Source organism: Herpailurus yagouaroundi, unplaced genomic scaffold, assembly GCF_014898765.1.
Source record: "Herpailurus yagouaroundi ecotype Mexico unplaced genomic scaffold, PumYag 186, whole genome shotgun sequence".
In the NCBI taxonomy this organism is placed as follows: domain Eukaryota; kingdom Metazoa; phylum Chordata; class Mammalia; order Carnivora; family Felidae; genus Herpailurus; species Herpailurus yagouaroundi.
In genome coordinates, this window is record NW_024412417.1 from 11,574,616 (window position 1) to 11,594,465 (window position 19,850).

Genomic DNA, 19,850 nt, shown 5'->3' on the forward strand with positions numbered 1-19,850 from the left:
AATAGAATAGAATAGAATAGAATAGAATAGAATAGAATAGAATAGAAAAAAACATACTTTAAAAAGCAAACCTTAAAGTTACACAATGAACATGTCATAGGGTTGAGGCGAAAACTTAGAAAGGCCGACTCTATGCTCTTAGCCACTAAGCCATTGAAGTACAATGGCTGGGTTGACAGGTATACACATTTGCTATTTTTAGAGGTACTGTTAATTACTACCCAAAGATTACACTCACTGATATACCTTTATCTTCTGACGTGCTGCAAACTGTTCACTTGCAAGAAATAATGGCAACCACACATTTTCTAGCTTATTTAGGACATGCTTCTGAATTTCAATTAAAACAGGTGCATCGAGCTGCTCATGGAGCATCTTTCCCCAGCCACCACTTAAATTCATTATCTAGGAAGATAAAAATGAAACAGAAACTGCAAACTTCTGTTTTAGTGAAGACATACTAATAGTCATTAATTTATCCATCCACCCCCAAATCAGCTGCCGAGCAGCCGACAGTACCATTTTCATTTTCCGTAAGTTATCTCCTGGCTATACCAGGTACAGTAAAGACTGACAACTCCCCTAACATCAAACAGAAAATTGTGGTTTTTGTGACAGTTCTTTTAGATGTCTGATTTTGTTCACAATATATTTTAGAGACACAGGAGTGGGATTTTTATCCTGTATGACCACAAGCAATGCCACGTTTTCTCCATGGCCTCAGTATTTTCAAAGGTGAAATGAGGGTATTTATTAGTCAATGAGTTTTATAAGTGCTCTTCCAGGTCTAATAATCTATGAATCTGTAAATCTTGTCAAATTGACTAATTTGAGAAAACATTCTCTTTCGTGCATGAGGAAAATGGGGCATGAATTAGTTAGGAGACAACCTTGGCTCAGATATTATCAACATGTACAAACAAACGTTGGATTGGAGATGGTGGTGGTAGCAATGCAGGGCTGCCCCCAACAACTTCGAAGAGGAATACAGAGGCAGCAGGAAGGAGAGAAAGACCAGGTTATACAGACAACAGTCTCTGGCCTGCACAGGTAGCACCTATTACAAAACACAATTTCTTTGTGGCCCAAATCTTCCTTCTGCATAAGTATGGTTTCAACAAGCTACGAATGGCCATTTTCTGCTATAAATCATTCTTTTTTCTACCTGTTTCTGTGTACACAGCCCTCAAACCTTCTGGACTCCTCAATGGAAAAATTACCTTCTTCTTAGTTCCCTTTCCATTAATAAAACCCATCAAATCCTACTAATAAAAATAATTTTTAACATAAAAACGAAAGAGAAACCCTCTTGGACATCTTTTAGTAATAATGATTCTATATAAAAAAGGAAGAAAAGAGAAAAGACTACTTTGCTAATCAAAGAGCAAACTTGGCCGCCCAGCCGAAATTAGGACTAGCAAGACCTACGCAGAATGTAATGTGATGTGGATATCCTTAAGTAGAAAATAAGTAAATAAAAATAAAAGTAAAGCCAAAGATGAGGAAGAAAGGTCACTGGGGAAACTCTTCCGTAGTCAACACAGTCATTTGCTATGATGGCAATGGATAACTTCTCCACTGAATTTTAAATGCTCAGCATCTTATCCTACGGAGGGTTCATACAGTAGCATCAGATACCACGAAACTTCACACAATGTAGCACAAGCCAAACAGAAAAGAAATGCCTCCACGTGTTTATTTCATACTTGTGCTTGAGATACCCAGCTACTTTTGCTAACATATCCCAGATTTGTATCTCAGGAAACTAATAGCAAGGCATTTTTGTCAAGGTTGATTAATTTCAGATTGCCTTCTCCCCTTATTCCCCCAAACGTTTGCTTATTTCCCCCCACCACCACCCCCCCCCCCCGCCCCATAGGATATAGCTTTTTAATCTGGTATGCCCTACCATGAACACTTCTGAATTTTTCTGACATTTACTGAATTTAGCATTAATCTGAGATTTGTATTTCATAAATATACACCATTAGGATATGCATCCTTTTAAATTACCAAAATAAAGATATCAAATGCTATACATTTGATCTCTAGGTAGTAACGTAGTACCAAACTTCAAATTAATTGTAACACTTAATTCTTTACATTTCAAAAGCATAAAACTTGAGCCACATTTCATGGATACTCAGTGCCACTGCTGAATCCCAATCTGACATTTTACCATATAGTATGCTAATGACATGTAGCAAGGATTACAATAATAATATAGTAAATAATGACACCATACATCATAGGCACTCATATCTGAATGAACAGATGAGTGGATGAATAAGTTATTTTTATTCCATAATTACTTTTTAAAATAACACAGTTTTTACAGCATATAACGCTTGAGTGAATTTTAAAGGCATTTAATTTTTAGATAATTATAAATAACTGAAGAAGTAAGATATCCAAACTGTCTAACATATAAATCATAAAAGCAAAAGACAAAAACGATGAATTTTAGGTTGTTGGCAAAAAGAAATAAATCATTGGTTTTCACACTTCAACAAAGAAATATGTTCACATGTTGATACCTGGTCTTGCTGATACAGAGAAGCTGGACTTTGGGGGCCAAAGAAATATTTTTTATTAAGGTATTTGTCTTTAATATATATAGATTTTGCTTCCCTTTGCTTTCGGTCTCTGTAAATTATTCTTCGGAACTGCTCAATGTCTGTCCAGCACATAAGGTCCACACTAAAATGAAAACAAAACCAAAGCACAGCCCTTCTTTTATTTTTCCTCTCAATTTTACTAACCACCAAACAAGTTTTTGTTTTGACAGAACTTAGAATGTGATTGTCTTGACTAGTTAGCAGAGCCAAGTAGATCATGAAACTAATGAGTTCAGTGTTATCATGTCTCATCCTAGCTAAATATATGAATGAACACAGGCGTACTGGGATCAGAAAATCATCTACCATCGTTATGGGTAGGGTCTCAGAGTTCCTCCATTACTGATGGACCAGTATTGTTGATATCTAACCTAAGAAAATCTCCACCCAATGTGTGTCTATTTGGCAACATGCTAAATTTAGAACAATTCTCATCATTAAGAAGGGAAACTATATATGTGAAATTTGGCTCCCAGGTGTAAACACTTTCTCTTAACTTGGGAGAAAATTACTGGAAAAATATATGATGAATATTTCAGTTTATAGTAGATAAATATGTCATAAGTTTCCAAGATTTTGTGCAAAACTACAATGTTTATGAATCAGCCAATAAAATTACAAAGTTTTACAGTAATTTCAGTAGCTTAGAAAAATATGAAAATATGAAAGAGACACTTTTTCAGAAATACTAGTTAAAGCACCTGTCTAGAAAAATCTAAAAGAAAGAAACAGTAGAAAAGTGACAGAATTAAACATAGTGGTGTCTTAATTTACCCAAAGTTAAAACTATTAACAAAATCTTTTTTTTTTTCCAACGTTTTTTATTTATTTTTGGGACAGAGAGAGACAGAGCATGAACGGGGGAGGGGCAGAGAGAGAGGGAGACACAGAATTGGAAACAGGCTCCAGGCTCCGAGCCATCAGCCCAGAGCCCGACGCGGGGCTCGAACCCACGGACCGCGAGATCGTGACCTGGCTGAAGTCGGACGCTTAACCGACTGCGCCACCCAGGCGCCCCTTAACAAAATCTTAAAATAATATTTGGGAGGTTGCTATTATCAAAATGCACTCCCCAATAAAAAGTTACCAATACAGATTTCAGATAGGTATGCCATTACTACTGTCATGGATGAAATCTAGCACCAAATCACTTTTACATGTTGAATCAAAGTAAGTTGCTTAGAAAAACAGTGTTTTAAGAGAGAAATACATTTCTAAATGGTTATTTTCCTTACCTTGAAGAATGAGCCTCAAGAAACTGACGGAAATGTTCAAACTCCAGTTTGTTGTTAAGCAGATCATTAAAACTGAAGTGCCTATATTCTTCAGGAACATTATTCCAGTATTCTGTTTTTTTACACACATCAGGAAGCGGTGACATACCCGTTCCAACTTCACAAGTAGTGTCCTAGTGAAATAACACTTTTCATTAAAAAATCACCTAAATACAACAAATTATTTTCCAAATTTAAAAAGAGAAACTGAAATAAAAATGAACTATTAGGTCAACACCATCTAACAATTCAATAGTAAAACTAGATAAAGAATCTAGAGTCTGGCTGTAACTCCCATCAAATTCTATCCTGTTCCTTTCTCTTCCATTCTCTTCTTTTCAGGAACATTTAGAAAACATTTACTATATATTTGCTTATAAAATGTTAATTTTTTTATTTTTGTTGGTGTAAGAGTAATAAATCATTTGTAATAAGAAAACAAAAAGCATATATAATACTACCATTCAGAGATAACAATCGTTAACGTTTGTAAATACAAATCTTCTAGTCTTCTTTGCATACACATGTGGTTTATTAAAAATGAAGACAGGACTAAACAAGTATGTATAGTTTTGCAACTTGGTTTTTTTTCTTAACAATGCATTATGAACATAAAGTGTTCTTTTATTTATAACAATTTTGAAAGTTATAGAGTAATGCAAAATATTCTTCTAATAGTACGTTCTTTAAAATTTTAAATATTTATTTATTTTCGGGAGACAGAGAGGCACAGTGCAAGCAGGGGAGGGGCAAGGAGAGAGAGAGATACAGAATCTGAAGCAGGCTCCAGGCTCTGAGCTGTAAGCACAGAGCCTGACACAGGGATTGAACCAACGAAGTGCAGAATCATGACCTGGGCTGAAGTCAGACGCTTAACCGACTGAGCCACCCAGGTGCCCCAATAGTATGTTCTTTAAATGTAACCTTTTCATATAAAAGTTAATTATTAGGCATTTTTAAAACCTTATGTTTTGCAATTTATAAGCTCTATATAAGGGCAAAGAGCTAGAGAAGCTTATTCTTTCAAAAACCTTTCCTCTCCTTATATAATTCATTTACCCCTCTGTTTATTTTTGAAAAGCATCAGACCATTAGAGAAACTACTGATATTTAAAAAGTCAATTACCAATGAAGAGAAGGATTATGGGAAGTATTATACATTTTAGTTCATAAAGTTTAAAATGCAACTTAAATACAATGAAAATGCTACGTTTCAATTCACAAAGTTTAAAATACAAACTTAAAATACAACCTCATGAACTTTTTCATTCATAAACTTTAAAATAATAACAAAATGTGCTGTCTTTTTGGATTTTTACGTAGCCTCTCCAAGATATTAATTCGTAGTTTCTCAAATAAAGAATTTATGTGTTAAAAAGGCAACTATCATAAAGGTTACATTTAAAAGTCCACTTTATTATTTGTGTAAAATTTTATTGTAAAGGAGTAAAAATTGCAGACAGGTACAAGGCAGAAAGTTAAAATATCACCTGAAACTTTACTGTTCAGAGCTAACCATCTGTAATATTTAGGTGATGTCTCAGATATTTCCAGATACCTCTCTTCGTATATATGTATACATGAGAAAATATATAATTTTACATAAATAGGATTATATGATACCAGTGGTTTTTTTCCTTATATTTTTATATAATAATGTGCCCTAGGCATTTTTCACATCAATAAATATAACTGTCACCTTTATGTAGATACGCACATTTAATTTTACGACTCTCAGGATCTGAAAGGATTATGTAGGTAATCCAAAAGTTGCAAATGTATAAATCAAAATAACACTTTAATATCCTAGTCAGTCTGATGATCTTTTTCCTGATGCCCCCAAATCCTTTCCATATTTTTTCCTTTATTATTTTGCCTATTGCTGTCACACAAAAGTTCCTTTTCTGTTTAGAAAACTCAATTTAACTCTTTTTTTGAATTGACAAATAGAGCTGCTGCTATACAGAAAGCAATCAGAGATGCTCAAAGGAATAATGTGGTTTGAAGGCTCTTAACTAAGGCAGGCATCTGCTTTGTCTTTTGGCTTTGTTGTTAAATGTGTCAGTAAAAAGTCACACCTGTCAAATGCAGCATGCTAGGCCAAGAAGTAGCAGAAAAATGGAACTGCCTATCCCTTACTTGATCAGTACATGATCTCCTCAATATATTATCCCCCTCCCCCTGCCAATATACACAGTGGTAATCCTCTCCAGGATAAAAAGTTTGTTTTTTCTAAGTAGAGAGCTGTCTTACCTCAGCTTTCTTGGAAAATGTCTCTTTATGCAAAGCCTGTAGCTTTCTGAAGTATGTGGAGTCTAACTGTCTAGTTTCTTCCACCAGCTCCACCTAATAAAACAATAATAAAGCTCATAACATCAAGAGAATGTGCATTATGAAAAAGTGCGGAAAGAATGCACAATTTGCCAGTAACAGTGGGCTAAAAAACGAAGACACTTGCCAATAAAGTAAATTAGTTTGGAGGCAAAAGCAGGAAAACCAACATAAAAATATTAGCTACAGCATATTCAGACTTCGCATGCATGCGATAAAATATTTCTATGTAATGATATAGTGACATCAGAGATTCCTCCTTTCTGGTCACCCTACGTGAACTAACAAACACTGCACACATTTTGGGTCACATTTCCATTTTCTATTCATTATAATAGGATAATAGTCATGAAAGCAGGCACTGCTAGTTTTAGAGACCAAATAATCCACAGTAGAACAAGAAATGACCAGACTCCATCATTATTCATCTGCAAGCTAAGGTTCTGTTAACTGTAGCAAAAGAGGAGGAGAGTCATTTATCAAATTAAACTCACAGTAGGTCTCATGCTACAGAGTGTGCATTGCACTGTTTTATCGTCAGAAGAACAAGCTCATTCTCCATTTCTCTCTTCCAGGGAAAAAGCAGTTTGGCGGACTGAGAATTTTCTACATTTAATAGTTTTGGTAGCCTCTTTGATTATCCTTTTTGGGAAACAGCCTACACAATCCAGTCAGGTGGACTTTTACAAACGTTCTCTGGGCTGCATTTAAGGGCATTTGTAATTTCTTATTAAAAAGAGTGTATGGGGTGCCTGGGTGGCTCAGTTGGTTAAGTGTCTGACTTCGGTTCAGGTCATCATCTCACGGTGTGTGTGGATTCATACCCCACATGGGGCTCTGTGCTGACAGTGCAGAGCCTGCTTGGGATTCTCTCTCTCTCCCTCTCTACCCCTCCCTGACTCGTGCTTTCTCTCTCTCTCTCTCTCTCTCTCTCTCTCTCTCTCTCTCTCTCTCTAAATAAACTTAAAAAAACAAGTGTACGGTTTGTCCCACACATTTTGTAAGAATCATTACCAATGCCAAACCTTTTTGATTTAGCAAAGTTAGTTTTAATGCCAAATCTTTTTTTTTTAACATCTCAGGACTTATCTCGGGTCCATTTTCCTTTACACCATACACTGTATTTAAAATAATGACTGGAGGGGCACCTGGGTGGCACAGTCAGTTAAGTGTGTGACTCTTTTTTTTCTTTTCAAAAATGTTTTAAATTTTTTTAATGTTTATTTACTCTTGAAAGAGAGAGATAGAATGTGAGTGGGGGAGGGGCAGAGAGAGAGGGAGACAGAGAATCTGAAGCAGGCTCCAGGCTCTGAGCTGTCAGCACAGAGCTCAACGCAGGGCTCGAACTCACAATTTGTGAGATCATGACCTGAGTGAAGTTGGTTGCCCAACTGACTGAGCCTCCCAGGTGCCCCAAGTGTCTGACTCTTAATCTCAGCTCAGGTCATGATCTCGCAGTTTGTGAGTTTGAGCCCCACATCAGGCTCTGCACTGATGGTACGGAGCCTGCTTGGGATTCTGTCTCTCCTTCTCTCTGCCTCTACCTCGCTTGTATGCTCGCTCTCTCGCTCTCTCTCTCTCTCCTCTCAAAATAAATAAACTTAAAAAAATTTTTTAAATAAAAATGACAGATCATTTTTTTTAATTTCATATGATACCCTAATTTTTCTAATATAACAGATGTATTTTGTAGTAGAAAAGATGTAACACTAAGTTTTCAGGGCAAAGAGAAATCAGGAATGAAAATTTAATTATTTTGGTCATTGAATTTAGTAAGCCATAGAACTGTTTAATCAAATCCAATAAGGTAATTCTATCTGAGGTGTTTGGGTATTAATTTTATCTTAATTTATCTAACCTATTCTTTCTGGTAGAAGATATGACTAAAAACTTGTTGAGACATGAACAAAGAATAGCAATACGAGGGTAGCAGAGTTCTACTGGAAATGACCTCATGTAGAGGGTACATGCACAACTTAATATAAAAGATACCCATGAATGGTTGTAATCTGTGATTTAAAATAAATATTTAAAGAAATGTCTTCCACCCATCAATAAGAATGGTGAAAATATTCAGGCACTGAGATTTAAAATGACCTCTGCTGGAATTGAAAAAGATGTGTTGACATTTTTATCTAATCAAGCAGTCTGACCTGATGAACATCTAGGGGTATCTTAAAATAGCAACACTGAAGATAGAAAATGTGTTTTCCACAGTACATATGAAACATTTCTATTTTCCATGGGTGCAATATTTACTATAACTCATCCAGTATAAAATTAAAGGGTTTTTTTCCATTAATCAAAATTAAGGCCACTGCAGAGAAATGGCAAGAAAGGACAAAGCCAAAAATGTTATCATGGCATATTTTGTTGGTTCACAGGAAACCAAAACTCAGATTTCTCTCTGTTGACATATTTGTACGGAGAACTAAAAAATGACAAAGATTTTAGTCTTTCGTTAGGATACAATAGAGAAACTGGCAAAAAATAAAGTTAATAAATACTTTCCCGGCTCTAATATTGAGACTGCCAAATCTTAACTCTGAGTCCCTGGCCCATGTAAGACATTTTTCAGTTTTTCTCTTGTGAATTAATAATGCTGCTTATCATCAGTTTTGTAGTGAATGAACGGTTCACACACCGTTTCTTAGTGCCACAATACCTTTCTAAGAGCAACTTGGTCTAATTTTACCATCTGTGTCCAGGGCTCAAGAAGGAGGAGAAGGATATATTCTTCTGCTGTGTCAAAAAGGTCTTCAAATGGTGGCTGTATTCTCATATAAATTTCTTTTTTCTTTTCCTGTTGGAGTCCAATGTCAAGAGTGGCCGAAGGAGCAATGTATGTGGCAAAAAGATACTAAGGGAGAAGGGGGAGAAATGAGAGGTTGTTGGGAGAAACCATAATGGTTAGCAGGTTCCTCAGCAAAGGCATTTTAAAAAGGTAAGAGAAGAGACACAAGCTCAAGTGATTTTTTTTTCTTGAAAAGATGCATAAAACTACTTAAGTCAAAGCAATCTGTTTATTCAAAAGGCTTCTCTTTCCTTTTCCTATTTCTTCAATGGTAATTAATCAATTTGCCATGGATCTTACACAAGAGTATATCATTTGGATATTTAATATTTTTGATCAGATTCCTACTTTGTATTATTATGATTGATTTCAGGTTATATGCTTCCTTTTTCCCTTATGTTCACAATATTTCTAACACATTAGGGCTACTTTCCAAAATGTTTTGGAATGCCCTTTTGGACACACGAAGCAAGAAACAAGGACTGAAAAACTGGCTATTGGTCTTCTAGTATAAGGATCCAACAAACTACCTGCCCTACCCAACTGAGTTGCAGACTTCTTAAGACTGTTGCTAATTACCCCTTTCTGCTGTAAAAATATCTCCATTTGGTGCAGAATGCTGTGGAAGAGATACGAGAAGGAAGTAAGAGTGAATGGAAAGATACACATGAAATTTCTAGCTTCCTAGAAAAAGCATAAATGTCTATTCCATTCTACTCATTTGTCTTTTCTCTAAATAACAGCTATTTACATGTCAGAAGTAATTTATTAACATTTTATTTTTTTAAATGTTACATACTGAATATGTCATGCCCTGCATATCGGATTTAAATGCAGTTGTACTAACAATGTCAAATTAATTGCACTTAATTTAATTTTTTACTTAGTTTTTGGACCTGATAACGTCCAGACTCCACCCAGGCAGTAGATCAGATAGACAGACAGATTGATATATAGACAGAGATACAGAGAGAGTCATACCAAATACCAAATATAAATAGTCTTACGTAAAATAATCTTTTAAAAGTTTTAAAGGGTCCACATTAATAACAAGCATTTACTGAGTATCTACTAACATCTTAGACACTTGTATAGGTGCTATGTATGCAAAGATTAATGATTAAGACCCAATACCTGCTCTGAAGGAGCCCACTGGCGGTGACATGGAGATGAAAATCAGCAGATGAAATACAGTGTAAGTACTACCACAGAAGTACGCATTGCAAATAAGAACATCAATGACTGCCTGTCCATTTTTTTCAAACTCACATCCCATTAATCACCTTTTAAACATCATACTCAAATACTAATTCTTCTGTTATTTTCCTACACCTTGTTGTTTTGCCATTCCACACCATTGCATGTATTGTTCCTTCAATCTTGGATAGTCACCTTACCGTGCGCACCTTGTCCATTTGATAAACCCTGACTTATTCTTTAAACACCAACATGTATTTTTCTTCCTCCAGGAAGCCTTCACTCACACCCTCCTCCCAAGATCATTTTCTACTGCTATACCTACCACACTATAATGCAGTTATGTATTATGTATCATCTCTTCTAGAACGAGGTCCTTGAGGGCAAATACCATAGCTTGTTCTTTTGTCATTCTCCAATTCCTAAAACTGTTCTTGGCAGAGAGTGGATGCCGTAAATGTTATTGAATTGCACTAAATCCATAGAAAAGACTCATTTATGTCTTGGAATGGGAAAGGAAAAGGTTTAGAAACCTTTCCAAGAAAAGATAAGCTTGTCTTATCCTTAATCCTTCAGCTGAATCTTTAAAGATGAGTTGGAGTCAATCAGGCAAGAAAAGGGAATTGATGAGAAAGATGATTTAAGAAGAAGGAAAATCTGGGCCAAGGCATTAAGGCTTAGGGAGGTTTTATAACCTATGGAGAGATTCTAGACTCCAAGGAGATAACACTGGCTAATGGAAAGAGGTAGAATAAGAGGGGATACTATAAAGTGAGGCAGGAGCCAGGGCATGGATATGACCTTTTGTCCCTTGGTAGGGAATTTGAATTTTACCTAAAGATATATAACGAGGGCTCTCTGAGGGGTGACATTATTGGATATGAATCTTAGAAATAAATCACTATGGCATCAGGAAAGAGAAACAGTTCGAACAGTTTGAACAAGATTTGAGGTAGTTTGTAAATTATTTCAATAGCCAGATAAGAAATTATATGCCACCTTCATCTCTTGCCTGCTTTTTGCAATAGCCTTTTAACTGGTCTTCAAAGGTTCCTCTTTGCTTTCTTAGTGTTTTCTTATGACAGCAAATAGAGAGGTCCTTTTTCCTATCACTCTTCTCAACTCTTCAGTGACTTCTCATCTCACACAGACTAACAGTCAAAGTCTTTATAACTACCTATAGCTGGAGTTTTTGAAACTTTCTCATTACTGAGGGAACAAGTATTATAGTTCAGGACCTGCCAGTGGGGAAGCCCGTGTAAATATCCTACGGTCGCAAAACACCCTAAGAGCCGGACTAGACCAGGTATAGACTCTAGCCTTGAGTCTTTAAAGTGCTGAGCAAAAATAACTGCTAATCTGTAATTTTGTACCCAGCAAAAATACCTGATAAAATGAAAACAAAGATGTCACAAACCAATAAACAGAAGCAGATAATCCATCACCAGCAGAACTGTACTATGCACATAAAATAAACAAAGGTAAGAGCAGGATGGAATAGAGAACAATAGAATTGCATAAATATGTAAGTAAATATCAATAAATGTTGACTGTAAAACATAATAACAATTAATAAAATCAGAGGAAATAGTAAAAGGGCCTAAGAAAGAAAGGTCGGAATTGAGCGGGCAGGTTGAGGTACAACTGAAATGATCCACCATAAAGCCTACTACAAGATAGTAATGTAATATTCAGGGTGGAGTCTCAAAGAACTAGAATAAATGTGGTGCCTGACTGGCTCAGGGTCATGAGTTCAAGCCCCTCTCTGGGTGTAGAGCTTACTAAAAAGAGTGAAGCTAAGGGAGAAGGACATGTAGAGAGCAGTTAAAAGGGAGTACTATAAAGATCAGTACATAACAAGGCACTCACTCAATAAATATTTGCTAAATGGATGAATGGAAGACTAGTATCCTCAAGTGAAATGATGACCCGAAAGGGGAATTTTCAGAGTTCAAAAATTTAAAGCACAAGTAGTTCTAAATTCTGATGAATTCCAACATAAGGCTAGCCCATAGTTAACTTAGGAGAAATGGAGATAGACACTGGAATTGGGTAAGTTATTGGGTAGCATATATGTTATTAGGGCTATCTGTGTGGATATTGAGAAAGCTTCATATGATAAAAATGTACAGAGAAATTTCATGAGTCATGCACTGAAACTTTCTAAAAACATAAAGAGAACTTAAAAGATCTTTAGACAGCATTAGTGAGGTTTAGGAGAGGGGAAGTTACTAGATGGAGCAGACTTTAAACTTTTTGAAGTATTAAAAGATGAGACTTGTGGGGCGCCTGGGTGGCTCAGTCAGTTGAGCGTCCAACTTCGGCTCAGGTCATGATCTCGCAGCTCGTGAGTCTGAGCCCCGCGTCGGGCTCTGTGCTGGCAGCTCAGAGCCCGGAGCCTGTTTCAGATTCTGTGTCTCCCTCTCTCTCTCTGCCCCTCCCCTGCTCATGCTCTGTCTCTCTCTGTCTCAAAAATAAATAAACGTTAAAATAAAAAAAATTTTTAAAAAAAGATAAGACTTGAACAGCAACAGGGAACTTCTTTTTATTACTAAGTGCTGTGAAATGTGAGAGAAGGGGCATATTGAAGAGACATTTGGATGTTCTATTTAATTAGGCGATCCATGTGTTGGAAACTTCCTTCCCTAAAACAAAGGTACGTAGTCCATTGGGCAGAATAGTCCAGTTTGAACCATACTTTTTTTTTTTTTTTTTTTTTGAGAGGCAGAGACAGACAGAGCTCTAGTTGGGGAGGAGCAGAGAGAGAGGGAGACACAGAAGCTGAAGCAGGCTCCAGGTTCTGAGCTGTCAGCACAGAGCCTGACACGGGGCTCGAACCCACGGACCATGAGATCACGACCTGAGCTGAAGTCAGACGCTTAACCGACTGAGCCACCAAGGCACCCCTTGAACCATACTCTTACCAAATGATTATATGATACTTAAAATGAAATTTGCTTTACATACACATAATTTTTTTCTAACCTTGGGAGTTAAATATTTTTTTAAACTTTTTATTTGAATTCCAGTTACTTAATATACAGTGTAATATTAGTTTCAGGTGTATAATATAGTGATTCAACACTTCCATTCAATACCCAGTGCTCATCACAACAAGTACACTCCTTAATCCTCATTACCTAGTTCACCCATCCCCTCACCCACCTCCTCTTTGGTAACCATCAGTTTGTTCTCCATAGTTATGAATCTATTTCTTAGTGTGCCTCTCTTTTTTTTCCCTATGCTTGTTTGTTTTGTTTCTTAAATTCCTCATATGAGTGAAATCATAAGGTATTTATTTTTGACTGACTGACTTAGCATAATACTCTCTAGCTCCATCCACTTCGTTGCAAATGGCAAGATTTCATTCTTTTTAATGGCCAAGTAATATTTCATTGTGAATATGTACCATATCTTCTTCATCCATTCATCAGTTGGTGGACACTTAGGCTGCAGAAAAATGACTTGTAAATCTAAATAATCTAACAAGTTAGGTTTGTATCAGATTCAAATCTATTCTTAAACATTTTGTAAGTTACAGGTTTTAAAAGTGCACTAATTAAAATAATGTCATACTAAGGCAAATTCAAAAACTAAAGACTAAAATGGTCAAATTAACAACATGAAAAGTGTCTCTAGAATTTGCATCAATAATTGCAAATCTACCTCAAAGGAGAGGAAATTTCACTCCCCAAATGGCTTAAGTTAAAAAACAGTGGTTAGGAGGTGTCTGGGTGGCTCATTCGGTTAAGTGTCCGATTTAGGCTCAGGTCATGATCTCATGGTTCATGGATTTGAGCCCCACATCAGGCTCTGTGCTGACAGCTCAGAGCCTGGAGCCTGTTTCAGATTCTGTGTCTCCCTCTCTCTCTCTCTCTCTCTCTCTCTCCTTGCCCCTCCCCCACTCATCCTCTGCCTCCCTCTCTCTCTCTCTCTCTCTCTCTCTCTCAAAAATAAATAAGAAACATTTAAAAAAAATTTTTTAAACCCAGTGGTCAGGTTTTATTTGGGCAGCAATGGCATCTAATGGCAAAAATAAAGCAACTGCTTAGTCACTAGGTCAGCTACATTGAAAGTATAGTTTAAACAAACATTTGACATGCCACATACCAAACTCTTTGTGTAGAAGTTAGTATGGTTTCTTTGATTTATTTTTTTTTTATTTTTTAATTTATATATGAAATTTATTGTCAAATTGGTTTCCATACAACACCCAGTGCTCATCCCAAAAGGTGCCCTCCTCAATACCCATCACCCACCCTCCCCTCCCTCCCACCCCCCATCAACCCTCAGTTTGTTCTCAGTTTTTAAGAGTCTCTTATGCTTTGGCTCTCTCCCACTCTAACCTCTTTTTTTTTTTTTTTTTCCTTCGCCTCCCCCATGGGTTCCTGTCAAGTTTCTCAGGATCCACATAAGAGTGAAACCATATGGTATCTGTCTTTCTCTGTATGGCTTATTTCACTTAGCATCACACTCTCCAGTTCCATCCACATTGCTACAAAAGGCCATATTTCATTTTTTCTCATTGCCACGTAGTATTCCATAGTGTATATAAACCACAATTTCTTTATCCATTCATCAGTTGATGGACATTTAGGCTAAACTAAAAGGCAACCAACGGAATGGGAAAAGATATTTGCAAATGACATATCGGACAAAGGGCTAGTATCCAAAATCTATAAAGAGCTCACCAAACTCCACACCCGAAAAGCAAATAACCCAGTGAAGAAATGGGCAGAAAACATGAATAGACACTTCTCTAAAGAAGACATCCGGATGGCCAACAGGCACATGAAAAGATGTTCAGCGTCGCTCCTTATCAGGGAAATACAAATCAAAACCACACTCAGATATCACCTCACGCCAGTCAGAGTGGCCAAAATGAACAAATCAGGAGACTATAGATGCTGGAGAGGATGTGGAGAAACGGGAACCCTCTTGCACTGTTGGTGGGAATGCAAATTGGTGCAGCCACTCTGGAAAGCAGTGTGGAGGTTCCTCAGAAAATTAAAAATAGACCTACCCTATGACCCAGCAATAGCACTGCTACGAATTTATCCAAGGGACACAGGAATACTGATGCATAGGGGCACTTGTACCCCAATGTTCATAGCAGCACTCTCAACAATAGCCAAATTATGGAAAGAGCCTAAATGGTTTCTTTGATTTAAAAACATGACAACGGTGAAGTGGGTAAAGCACAAAAGAAGTTGGTGATGACTAGAATAACACTAAGAGAAAGGACAGTCACCTTCTGGTGCACACCGGAATCTATTCTTTTCCCTTTCTCTCCCAGTATTGCTTTCACTCTGCTTGTCTTTTTTTTTCTGTTTGTCTTTTAAGATTTGCTGCTACCCACAGTCCCAAGAGAGACTCTAAATGCTATTTATGTTGTCTATCATTATACCTTGGTGGACATTGCATGACGCCATGGTAAAGCCAGATTGTTGTATGTGACTATATCAAATTGGCTTGGGCTTTTTTACCTTCTGAAATTTTGCTTTATGATTTTCTTCAGAATGAGTGTCACTTCACTTCACCACTCACTATATTAATAACACCACTTCTTCTCTGATCATTGCTTTTCATCCTTTTAGACCTCTTCCCAAACATAACTTTACCTTCAGCCCAATATGCAGCTTCTTTCTATCCCTCAAATGAATTGTGCACCACCTGGTTTCTCTTAGTTTCTTCCACAATCGGGTCTGAAGACTGCCCATCATTTCAAGTACACTCTTAAACATCTTTAATTCCTCGTACCTTGATCTTCTGCCTTATCAAGGCCCAATTCTAAGTCAGTTGAATCATTCATTCATTTTCCCAACTTTATCCTCAAGCTCCCAATAAAAACTACAACTGGCTCCATTATAAATAGACTTAAAAAGAAAAAAAAAAAGAACCTCAGCTGTGATCACAAAGCTTGGTGAGTTCTTGCTTATTTCTAATCAAATCTTACCTCCCCACTTTTAAGCTTTGCCTTCCTCTGTAAAGCTCCCAACTCTATCCTTATACTTCTTCACTTTCAGAAGATTTATCTTACACTTAACTGGGAAAAAACTCTGGTATGAATGCCCTCAACTTTCTTCTCAAGAGCTTTCTTGTAAATATTTTTCTTTCTCTGATGTTTCAAAGGAAGACTCCTCTCCAAGACTAAACCATTCATGTGTGGTCTTGACTCATTCTCCCCAGAACCTTGCAACGTCGATTATGTCCTTAGAACTGTCCTTAGTTTACTTTTCCATTGATTCTATCTTCTTCCTTATGCTACAAAGGTGTTCAAGGGAGGTGTCTCTCCCATTGTAAAATAAGTTTCTTGACTGTTTTGTCCACAACCTACTGCCTTTCTTTCTCATCTCTACAAATCTTCATACTCCCTTTCCACTCTTCAATCTACTGAAGTCTGGTTTTCATGCCAGTGAAAGTGATCTCTAAGATCACTGACAACCATAGGAACACCAATTCAATAGCTTCTCTCCTTAATCTTCATCATATTTGATTCCTTTTGCAACTTTAACATTGTTGATTACCCTCTCCTTGACTCTCTGCCCTCAACACTGTCTCCTGATTCTCTGCTTATTTCCACTCTCAGACTCCTTTGATGATTCCTTTTCTTCTGCTCCCTTAAAGGAAAGCATTCATTAAAATTCTTTGTTCAACTCTATTTTTTTAAACTTTCTTTTAATGTTTTATTTTTTTAAGTTTATTTATTTATTTTGAGAGAGAGAGAGCACACATGAGCTCATGAATGGGGGTGGGGCAGAGAGAGAGAGAGAGAGAGAGAGAGAGAGAGAGAGAGAGAGAGAGAAAGAGAGAATTCCAAGCAGGCTCTACATTGTCAGTGTGGAACCTGACATAGGCTCAAATTCATAAACTGTGAAATCATGACCTGAGCCGAAATCAAGAGTCAGATGCTTAACTGACTGAGCCACCTGGGCACCCCTATGTTCAACTATATTTTCTTCTTAGTCCACATTCTTTCAGTTTCTCACACATGCCAGGCACCCTCTCGCAGGACTTTCACATGGTGCCCTCTATGCCTTCTATGCACTCCAGCCTTACTTCTTTCCACCTTTTGATGGGGTTTTATTCATCCTAAAGGACTCAGTCTTCCTTGACTCGTCTGGCTTCAGTATAATTCTTACGTCCTCCTATGGGGCCCTATACTTGTAAGTGTCTCCCACTGGACCACAAGGTCTATGAAAACAGATTGGGTCTACTTTATTACTGTACTCCTAGCATCTAGCATAATGCTAAATTTAGGATAAATGAGTGGATGAATGAAAGACTTTGTCCATTCCCAAAGACTTAACAGTTAACTATATATGCAGAAGATATATACATACATACATATATACATATATACACATACATACATATATATATACATACATATATATACATATATACATACATATATATGTATGTATATATGTATATACATACATATATATATGTATGTATATATCTTTATATATATCTTTAGGCCTGATATCTTTCCTGAGCTAAAATCTTTGCTTCTAGTTGCTAACCTGCCATTGTTACGTGGATAGCCTGTAGACCCTCAAACCCAGTAACTCAATAATATAACACATTATTGTTTCAGAGCCTCCCAAGCCTCTCCCTTCCTTCTGTATTTCCAGTTTTCATGAATAACACACCAGTCACAGCACAATCTTTGACTCTCGCACTTTCCTCGCCTTCTTCTTCAAATGCAAGTCCTATGAATTTAACTCTCTACATTGAGACAAGGAGAAACTGTTAAGAACAAGTATAAAAATATGAGGGGGTGGGTGTTGTATGGAAACTGATTTGACAATAAACTTCATACAATGAAAAAAATATATGAGGGGGAAATAAGAGGCCGCAGTTCCATTCCAAAAAGAAACAAAATAAAATTCAGACTTCTGGCCAACTGCAGTGAGACTCTTTCCAGGCTATTGTCTACTACCTTCCTTCCTGACCTCACACTTTTACTTTCTCTATGAGGCCACAGGGGTCCATACATATTTTTGTTGTTGTTACTGTTGTTCAACTGTTTTTGTCCAGTTTTACTGAGAAATAATTGGCATATAGCACTATACAAGTTTAAAGTATAAAACATACTATGACTTACACATATTGTGGAATAATTACCACAGTAAGTTTAACCATCCATCATCTCATATAGATACAAAAAAAAAAAGAAAAAATTATTTTCCTCGTGAAGAGCACTCAGTGTCTACTCTCCTAACAACTTTTGTGTATACCACACAGCAATGATAACTGTAATCACATTGCACATTACATCCCAAGTACTTATTTATCTTATAACTGGAAGTTTGTACCTTTTCACCATCTTCACTAATCTTCCCCTCCCCCCAACCTCTGCCTCTGGTAACTACAAATCTGATCTCTTTTTGATGAGTTTGGTTTTTTGCATATTATTTAACTGCATATTCCATAGTCTCAAGGCACTATAATTAGGATAGACATATGACCCCACTCTGGTTTAAGCCTATCATCCTGGCATAATTAACAGTTTCTCTTTCACTCCAAAAAGAATCCTGGTTTAAGTAATAAGTTATATGTTCTCCCTATATTTAACAGACACCAGTTAGATTAAACTATAAGATTTCTCTCAAACAAGAATCCTAGAAATTTTCACATACATTTAGAGCTAAAAATAAAGAAAAGAAAGGCAGAAAATATTCCTTGCTATGAAACACACATTTGTCTAACTGCAATCATATGAATTGAATAGCTGTTATCAAAACCAAAATCCCAAATATTTTATTTAGAACTTGGATTAAAGCTTCACAGACTTCTCTGTTAAGACTAAATGCATTAGGGGCACCTGGCTGGCTCAGTAGGAAGAGCATGTGACTCTTGATCTTGGGGTCATGAGTTCGAGCCCCATATTTGGTGTAGAGATTACTAAAAAAAAATTTTTTTTAAAGAATAAATACATTAAATGAAAATCTTAACAGAAATTTAAAAATCTTTCCCCTCTCTATTGCACTTACATTTAGATATTTGCTTGCCTTCTCACCTTTTGGGAGAGGAAAGGCCTTCTTCACTGTCAGTTTATGGGAACACTGTTCATTATGACTTAAGTAATTTCTCTTTGTTCAAGTATCAACCCCCACTATGGTAATCAGCATAATCCTTAAGAGCACATACTTCCCCCACCTCCCCGAGTCTTTACTAGTCTTATTACAAAATTACAGAACTGGAAACATTAGAAAGGGGCTTGAAAGGTCATCTTCTCCAAAGTGTCCCAAGACCACATTATGCAAATTTATTGTCTCCTTTTGAGGCTCATTCTCTGGTCTCTCTGCTCCCAGAGTGGTAGGAACAAAAGTGGTTAAGGGGATAAGAAGGAAAAAATGGATTTGATTGTCAATTCTTTATTAGGCCACTCTGTAAATTTATAGTACAATCAACTGAATTACACCATTAAAATCTGACAATGTCTTTCTAGTATGTGTTTCTAATAATCTAGGGACAATGTATGAGTGGATTGACAACTGACTATATATAACAAAGGGTGTAATCACATATATGAAACAAAGTTAAAAGGCTAAAAAAATTTAAAACACACCTTTAAAACTTCTACAAAGCTGATGAAGATCATTTTTAAGTTGATATGAATGGACT

General features: G+C 36.6%; 1 protein-coding gene across 12 annotated transcripts in view; it reads right to left on the reverse strand.

Moving 5' to 3' along the window:
- RGS22 (regulator of G protein signaling 22) overlaps nucleotides 1-19,850 on the reverse strand; it is a 180,795-nt gene that overhangs the window by 63,959 nt on the left and 96,986 nt on the right. For all 12 annotated transcript variants that reach the window (XM_040494102.1, XM_040494103.1, XM_040494101.1 and 9 more), the window contains 5 exons: nucleotides 8,889-9,083; nucleotides 6,146-6,238; nucleotides 3,854-4,026; nucleotides 2,538-2,700; nucleotides 247-405 (listed from right to left, as the gene is read on the reverse strand). In XM_040494102.1, the coding sequence (XP_040350036.1) occupies nucleotides 247-405; nucleotides 2,538-2,700; nucleotides 3,854-4,026; nucleotides 6,146-6,238; nucleotides 8,889-9,083 (783 nt within the window). The remainder of the gene's footprint in view (nucleotides 1-246; nucleotides 406-2,537; nucleotides 2,701-3,853; nucleotides 4,027-6,145; nucleotides 6,239-8,888; nucleotides 9,084-19,850) is intronic.